The 8,375-nt window shown below is 38.4% G+C and overlaps 1 protein-coding gene across 4 annotated transcripts in view; it reads left to right on the forward strand.

Moving 5' to 3' along the window:
* Positions 1 to 8,145, forward strand: part of dync1li2 (dynein, cytoplasmic 1, light intermediate chain 2) — a 14,363-nt gene extending 6,218 nt beyond the window's left edge. The window contains exons 6-13 of one of the 4 annotated variants that reach the window (XR_004797557.1): positions 479 to 572; positions 730 to 865; positions 1,022 to 1,133; positions 1,239 to 1,298; positions 2,041 to 2,085; positions 2,228 to 2,345; positions 3,700 to 4,181; positions 4,714 to 8,145. Coding sequence is in view for 2 of the 4 variants with exons in the window: in XM_035682068.1 (XP_035537961.1) it covers positions 479 to 572; positions 730 to 865; positions 1,022 to 1,133; positions 1,239 to 1,298; positions 2,041 to 2,085; positions 2,228 to 2,345; positions 3,700 to 3,828; positions 4,714 to 4,826 (807 nt within the window). In the remaining 2 variants the exon portion in view is untranslated. The remainder of the gene's footprint in view (positions 1 to 478; positions 573 to 729; positions 866 to 1,021; positions 1,134 to 1,238; positions 1,299 to 2,040; positions 2,086 to 2,227; positions 2,346 to 3,699; positions 4,182 to 4,713) is intronic. The other 3 variants (XR_004797556.1, XM_035682068.1, XM_035682069.1) reach the window with 3 other exon arrangements.
* The last annotated feature ends 230 nt before the right edge of the window (positions 8,146 to 8,375 follow it).

Below are 8,375 nucleotides of genomic sequence, written 5' to 3' on the forward strand. Positions count from 1 at the left end.
ACAACAATATTGTGACATTTGCTGCAAAAGAGAACATAGAAAGCCTCCTTTAAAACCTTGACAGCTGCCCTCACCGCTGATGGGTTTTTGCATTGCCACCATGATGAACACGGATCATATATAAAGCCTATTCATTCCCCACTTTATGTTGAGCTTTGTGAGCCAGTATCCTTGAATAAAAAGCTGTTATTGTATTTGTCGGTCAACCCTCCAGGCAAAGACTTGTGCTGAAAAACACAGCGTAACCATCAGCAGAGCTTCACATGCTAGCTGTGACTAGAAAATGGTGAATGTGCCCTTTTCATCTTTTTCCTGTCTAACCTTTGTCAGAGGAAAAAGTATTCAGCTTGGCAATAAAAAAAACAAACAAAAAAATGGGTGGGTGGGATGTTGATGTGTGTATATGTTTGTGAATGCTAACATATTGTCTGTGTATTTGAATATTTATCTTTCCCTCTTTCAATCTTTTATTCTTCAGTGTGATGCAGTCAGCGTACTAGAGAAGGAGCATGACTACAGAGAGGAGCACTTCGATTTCATCCAGTCCCACATCAGGCGATTTTCCTTACAGTGTATCCTTATAATGCACATTTTTTGTAATTGTAGAGTTCTTGAGCCATACATCAGGTTTTTATGTGGCCCATGATGTTTTATTTGTTAATTAATTTATTCATAAGCTATCATGTATGTCATTACCCAAACGTTTCCTACCTTAAATGAATTCAACAGATGGAGCTGGCCTGATCTATACATCAGTCAAAGAGGAGAAGAACCTGGATCTGCTTTACAAATATATAGTACATAAGATGTATGACTTCCAGTTCACCACACCTGCCTTAGTGGTGGAGAAGGATGCAGTGTTCATGTAAGCGAAGCTAGCGATGCACTAGTTTATCATCAGGGTTTCATGGCACATACCACAAATCAAATTCCTACTTTTAATCTGAGGAAATGCTGTACGTACTTATCTAACAGACTTTAAATGAATGAACTCACTGTAATTGAACTGTCTGTCTTCTAGTCCATCTGGGTGGGATAATGAGAAGAAAATTGGGATTTTGCACGAAAACATCACAACCGTCAGACCCGAAGATCCATTTGAAGATTTTATCACAAAGCCTCCAGTACGAAAGGTATGACAATGCAAATACTGACAAAACATAAACTTACAGGTTGATATTAGACTCCAGAGTGCCAATTAAATAACCACATGCCTTCTCCTTTGCACTTGTTCACAGCTGGTTCATGACAAAGAGATAAATGCAGAGGATGAGCAGGTATTCCTGATGAAGCAACAGGTATGTGTCTCTCTTTCTTGCGGCCACTAAGATGGATAGTATGTCTGAAAATTCCCCATGTTTATCGATAAATGTCATCCCCTGATCAAAGTGAATAAAAGGAGTGTTATTTTTAGCATGAGAGATTAAAGTTGTAAGGAGTATATTTTTCATCCCTGTTATCTAAACAACAGATTTGGCTAACCAGCTACAACCAATCCTCTGTTTTTATAGATTTTAGTAATGATCCTGAACTGACATTTTCACTAAACATATGAATATAGTATACTCGTGCTGTTGAACATCTGAAACTTCCACATGACAAATGACGTTGCCTTCACTTCCCATTTTGTGGACCTATAAACGAGGAAGGCAGTCTAAAAAAAAACTTAACTGTGGATTCAGTTTTGCAGGTTAGAGAAGTGCTTAGTGCTTGTTGAGGTTTCTTTTCACCAAATCCCCCCTGCTTTAATGTGTACCAGCTGGCATTCTATTTATGGACATATAAATAAATGTTTGTACAGGAGTTGATGGAAACTGTCTATTCTTACTGTGCAGGTTTTCAGAATGGGATAAATGGTATAAATGTGCATGTTTGAAATCAGTTTTCCAGAAAACCCCAAATTAGTCAACGACTTCTGTTAGCAGTTTCCATTTTGGCCCAGTGGTTTCCTTTAAAGTGTGCTCTAACTTACGTATGGTTGGAATTGTAAACCATGTCCAAATTCAGCCATTGACTTTGTCACTTTTTTTTCCTTTCTAGTCTTTGTTAGCGAAGCAGCCAGCCACGCCAACAAGAGGAGCAACAGTAAGTGTTTTAACATCCCTCAAATGTGGAATCTTAGTTGTTATTTTTTCTTTGCGTTGTATTGTTTTTCTTCTCTATAGACAAACTATTATATCTAAAGCTTTTGTTTGTGATCAGCCTTGCTCTGGTTTCTGTGTTGCAGGAGTCTCCAGGACGAACAGCCTCAGGGTCTCCTAGGCCCGCAGGTCGCGCCGGCCAAGCCACTGTGACTAGCAGCTCACCAATGTCTGCTGTCAAAAAGCCTGACCCTAACATGAAAGGTAAGAGCGCCATGAGTGCTCATTTATTTTCATACCTGATGACTGAGAATCATACTTTGCACTCCAGTGCTCCCTAGTTTATTAGTTTGTCCCAAAGGCTTGCATAGTCTTTTCTCTTTAATTCAAAATTCTCTTTATGTTTGTATCCCTGCAAAAAAAAGTCTTTGATCAGTCTTTTCCATTCATCTTTGATCATTTGGCTGTAATGAGAACAGCTTTTTCCTTTAGTTTTGCAATATTGCCCCCAAGAGGTAACAACTAAAATAATCCACATAGATTCCTGCACCACCTCTGCAGCTGGTCACCCTTAAGTAGAAATATTTACTTTCTCTCCATCATTAAGCACAGTAGGGTGCTAGTGCATTCCAATTTAAAAAAAGAGAGAAAGATTATTACTTTTAACTAGCTTTAATAGAGGTCTGTTAGCCCTCACCTATTGTGGTTTTGGAATTTGAATCAGTGTTGTGTCAGTGGAGTTAAAATCGCATCGATTCTTGTAGACACTTGTTTCTTTTTTACTCTCTGTGAAAGCAAATCTCACAAAGGAATATTCTCTATTTTTGTAGTAATTTCATCAACAAATTTTGTACTGATAAAGGACACTTTGTGTTTCCTTATCCAAATCAAGGATTCTAAGATAGAGCCCCTTGATACGGCTTAAAGTTAAAGTTGTCCTGAACTAAACAAGATGAAGAAATGGACCTCATTTAGCAAGAAAAAAGTCACTATTATACAAGACAGTCACAATATATTTATTTGAATGTAATGTATTTAAAAAGAAGCAACTGAAGCTATCCCAGACTAATAATTTGGAATCACAACATGATGTTGGACATTAAAGCAAGATAATTTGTTAATAACCCGCCCGTGTTCTCAGTAGTCTTAGTGTTGAGAAGGTAACTAGCAACTCAAAGGTCCAGTGTGTAACATTAAGGAGGATCTATTGGCAGAAAGGGAATATAATATTCATAGGTATGTTTTCATTAGTAAATAATCTTTTATTTATTACCTTTTAGAATGAGCAGTTTTTATCTACATAGGAAGCGAGGTCGCCATGTTTCTACCATAGCTCAGAATGGACAAACCAAACACAGGCTCTAGATAGGGCCTTTCATGATTTTCTCGAAATTTGCAGCCACTACAGTTTCTCCTACATGCTCGGAAAGGGAGAGTGAAACAAGGGGGTTGCAATCCGCAACTTCACTGCTAGATGTCACTAGATCTTACACACTGGTCCTTTTAAGTGTGGTGGATGATAAGAATATGTACAACTTATTAAACTTAAACTTGTGTTCTTAATCCTGTTATCGTCAATAGTACAGAAGTGATTTTAAGTTCCATGTTTCTCCTGCAGCTGGGGCTGCCAATGAGGGAGTGCTGGCTAACTTCTTCAACAGCCTGTTGAGTAAAAAGACTGGAGCTCCAGGTAGCCCAGGAAGTGGAGCTGTTGGAGCTGGAGTACAAGGGTCGGCCAAGAAAACAGGTACAACCTCTTATTCCCATGCTCTCCCCTCTGATCTTTCTTTTTATGCACCTTCTTCTTTACAGGTTAGCAGTTGTCCTTTTAACAAAACAATTATGAAGCAATATTGTTGATTTATAGCACCCTGTGCATTAAGATCCATCTCAGAGAATGGACTGCATGCACACTTAAGTCAAGACAAGAGGCGTTAAAAACAGGGCCTTTTGTTGATGGAGGCTGTGGACCATTTTGCTGTCTGGAGTTTTATCTCTACAGCCTGAGAGAGACAGAGAGAGAAGGTTAAAACAGGAGAAAAAGAAAAGTTGTCCTCTTTGACTGAACTTCTGACACCTGAAGAAACTTGTGACAGGCCTGTATGCACCAAACCTCCAACCATAAGTGCCACCATGAAACTAATGTCTCTCACACCTCACCATATCCCACTGCTCTCTTGCTCAACTAATTTATTTACCTGTTATTTTACATGAGTAACCAGCAGCTGTTATTGCATGTCTGCATTCTTATTTTCAGCTTCAGCACATTTTTCTAACTTTGTCATAAAATATAACAAAGTTAAATACTGTTTGTGAAATGGCTGAATGAGTCCAGTGAAACATTGCATAACTTATGTCTCTGAGACCACTGATATGTACCTTTTGTTCCAGCGCTGAGCAGTGTTAGGCCCAGCTGAAAGGATAATGCATGAACATTACATGTTCCCTTTTGTCTGATGATTAGATTTGCATGTGTGTTAGCTGTGGCAGCGAGCCGCCAACCTCCAGCATGGGACCGCATCATCATCCAACCCCCATCCATCTGCTTGCTGGCCATAGAAAATTGTTATTTATGAATACACGCAGACGCTACAGGAGATTACTTTTGGACTTTGTCTCCTGTTTTTCCAAGGGCAGAAGCCGGGTTTGACTGATGTCCAGGCAGAGTTGGACAGGATGACTCGCAAACAAGACTCCATGGTTTCAGCTAACAACATACCACCGCCGACAGAGAACGAAGCGTGAAGGCAACAAAAACAGCTACATCGTCCACTGCAAATACTCTGGAAAAAAATACATGTACATGTGAGCATAAAAAAATTGACCAAATTCCCAATGTCTATATCAGTCAGCACACAGTGGTTTCACCAAAATGAGTTTCAGATGCTATCCGATATTTTGGTGTTCTGGTGAGATGGGAAGAAATGATAAGTGCTGAAGGCTTGTCTTTATTTCTGTCCTCTCTTCCGCTGTAAATGTTATTTTGTGAGGGGTGTTCGTTTTATGGAAATGCGTGCACACTCCCTGGCAGCCAGCCAGATGTGCTGGGTTGCAGGTCCCCCAGTTTCTGGGGCATAACACCATCCTCGTGGGTTTAATGAGTGGAAATATTACTGGTCCTGTGGCCTCTGGTTCAGCTTATCTCATGGAAGGAATTTGGTTGCGATTGGAAGGGTATTTAAACTTTAAATATATTCATTGAAAAAAGTGATTCAAATACTTGCAAACATGTAGTATGTAAAAAATGTTAGATATGATACTGATGTATTTATACAAAGTTCCTCCTTTTTATTTTATTTTGTGCACCATTTATCGGTTTAAGGAAACATTCATCTGTATCACCTAACATGTTAAAATGCCACTGACGTCATGACACTAATATGACATGTCCAGATAGCTGATCGCATATCATATCATTTCCCCTAATCATCTCGAAGGATCCTGTAAATATAAATACAAACAAATCTATTCAGGTTGACTCTGATTTTGTATAAAATGCAATTCTGTCCAAATTCTGAAAATAGCTACTTTGACTAATTGAGACTGGTTGGGATTTGACAGGTTTAGAGGTTGCAACAGAATCGCTTCTTTAGCTACAGGTGTGTATATTTGGGGAGGGGGTTGGGCAGCATCTTTCCTACTATAACTCCTAAGTGCCTCGCACAGTTAGCTGTTTGTGTCATAGTAGAGGTGCTTGTCTACATAAGAGGAAATGCACTGTAGCACAATCGGTTAAAAGGTTTTTGTCCATTTCTTGTCATCCAAATAATTTATTTTGTTTTACATTTTTGTTAATGTACAACAAGCCTGTGGTCTGTTATTTTTCAGAAACAAGATTTCTGTGGCTTAGTTGATAGTGTTCAATAGAGCAATAGATTGAATGCCTTCATACAAACTTTAAAGGCTGCTGATATTAAGAAGAAACCACATGACGGAACATTTGGGTGCCCCAAACGAACACCTACTGTGGTTGAAACCACTCGCTTTGCAGCCAAAAGACACACAATGATTTGTTGTGGTGTGAATTAAATTAGATATTGTATACTTCAGTGTTTTACAGCACTGTCCTCCTTTGGTTTCACACATTTTATTCTCACTGTACTTCACATGTCAGTTAAAACATTCCCAGTTTCTACATGAAGTAGCTGTAGAAACCCATCTCTGTAGGAAACCTGTTTGTCCAGTTAGGTCTTTTTGTTCGCTCACTTTCAGTGCCCATTTAAAATTACAACCTTTGCCTTCAATGTACAGCTAACAGTTTGTCACACTGGGCCCCCTGCCTTCACAGGAATGCTCCTAATTAATTTGTGTGTCTTTAAGGGGTTGCTTAATTGTCTTATGTAATTTCTCTTCTTTAAAAACATAAAAATAAAAACCATTATACTGTCCCATATCAAATAATCTGTAATAGTATTTATGGTTTCATGAAACCATAATCTAATCAGAATTAAATAAGTGTACATTATCATTCTTAAATCTGTATGCAAGGCCCTACTTAATCCTATGGATAGTGTGTAATCAGTAGCTTTCACAGAATTAATGGCAAGTGTCAAGAGAGCAGCTATTTGCTATTAAAATAATGGCAAAAAAGGAAAACTGGAGTGAATTGGAACGTGGAACCAAAGATGCATATTAGTCACTATTTTCTGCTTTTATGTCTGTTATCATCCATAAGATTAACCAGTGGCCATTGTTTGTCCTACTCTTGCATGGAGCCCTTGCATTCCAAACTTCAGATCTACCTATGAACTCTTGTTTTGAGTAACACCTTATAAAAATGGTAGAAATGCCTTACTCCACTCAACCATATCTGGGGTTTTCCAGAGTCAAAGGAGAAACAAAATCCACAATACAATCAAGGTTCAACTTTTTTTTCTTTTGTTTTGCTCTGTAAGGGAATAACCACAAGACCATATTGGTGTACAGTCTACTTTATGCATGATTTGTTGTCAAAATGATGCTACACGTGTTCTGGATTTACTTTTGATCAAAATGACACTCTTATTATTTTCGTTTTTTCCTATTTTCTTGTGACTGGGTGGAATGTGCACCTGAGGGTCTGTTGCCGAAGTGGATGAAGCACAATTTAAGAACAGCCAGGATCAGTCCACATGTTGAAATAAGCACTTTTCCTTGGACACTTGTATCAATTCACTGTTGGTACAGTTAAAGATAGAGAATGCATATTTTTCTCTTTGCCTTGCCTTTTTTTTTTTAGAACATTTAGTAAATAACCTAGAAGTTAACCTACACAGTAAAACTTTTTATTTATCTGCATTTGCTGCTTAAGTTATGGAAAGTGCCCCTGGTGGTTTACTATGGAATAACCCCTTTCTGCTGGTGATATTGTTCATTTAATATCAATCCTCTAGAAACCATTGTCCGTACACCTTCGCTAGGGATGTTTTGGGGACATCTTGAAGTAGATAAACCAAATAAATGTCCATTCATTTTCAGGTTTTTTCCCTTTTTCCCCCATGAAACATCCCCTTGTATGTGTTTACATCCTACTTAGACATGTTTTGTTTTTGTTGTTAGATATGGTTTTGCCCATAGACACTTTTGTTTAAAGAATTTCAAAATGTCACCCTCGCCTGATTGATCACACTTATATTTCCTCTTAAACATGGCCATACTTGTTCAAATTTGGCATTTTAGCTGAGTGGAATGAAGTGCTCTCATGCTGCTTGGTTTGTAAAGATTGGATGTTGCTCTCAAGATTGAGTATTGAACGTATGTTGTAACTTTTTTTACTCAAACGCCAGTTGAAAGCAACTGGCTCTTCTCATCCTAACTGAATTGCCTTCGACCACTATCGACAGTCTACATCTGTATGAGACTTTGAGCTTCTGCTTCCAGTCCTTTTGTATTCAGGATATCAAGACATTGTAAGCACATGGCCGGCTGCATTTTTGTGTCCTGAATTAATTCAGAAGTTTGATTGTATGACTTTAACACAATTCTGTAGCCTCTAAGCTGCCATGTGGATTCTAGCTTCTTACGCCGACAAAGTTAAGGAAAATGTTTATCAGACCCCTGGCTTCAATAAAATCAAGAATCCAAACTTTTGTTGACTTGTACTTTTTTGTGCCTATGCAATGTTTATGGATTGATTCCAGTAAGTTTATTTGCACATGTCAGGAAAACACTTATCCACTGGCATCATAACCAGAGCACTGCGGTGTTTGATTAAAGGAAAATAGCTGTTTGGATGCAACATCTAGGTATCAGATAGATATTTCCAGCATCTCTAGCCATCTGCGATCACCTAGGCAACCTTTACGTCCCACTAAA

Source organism: Morone saxatilis, unplaced genomic scaffold (genome assembly GCF_004916995.1).
Source record: "Morone saxatilis isolate NCDOM2014 unplaced genomic scaffold, NCSU_SB_2.0 Contig11, whole genome shotgun sequence".
Lineage (NCBI taxonomy): Eukaryota > Metazoa > Chordata > Actinopteri > Moronidae > Morone > Morone saxatilis.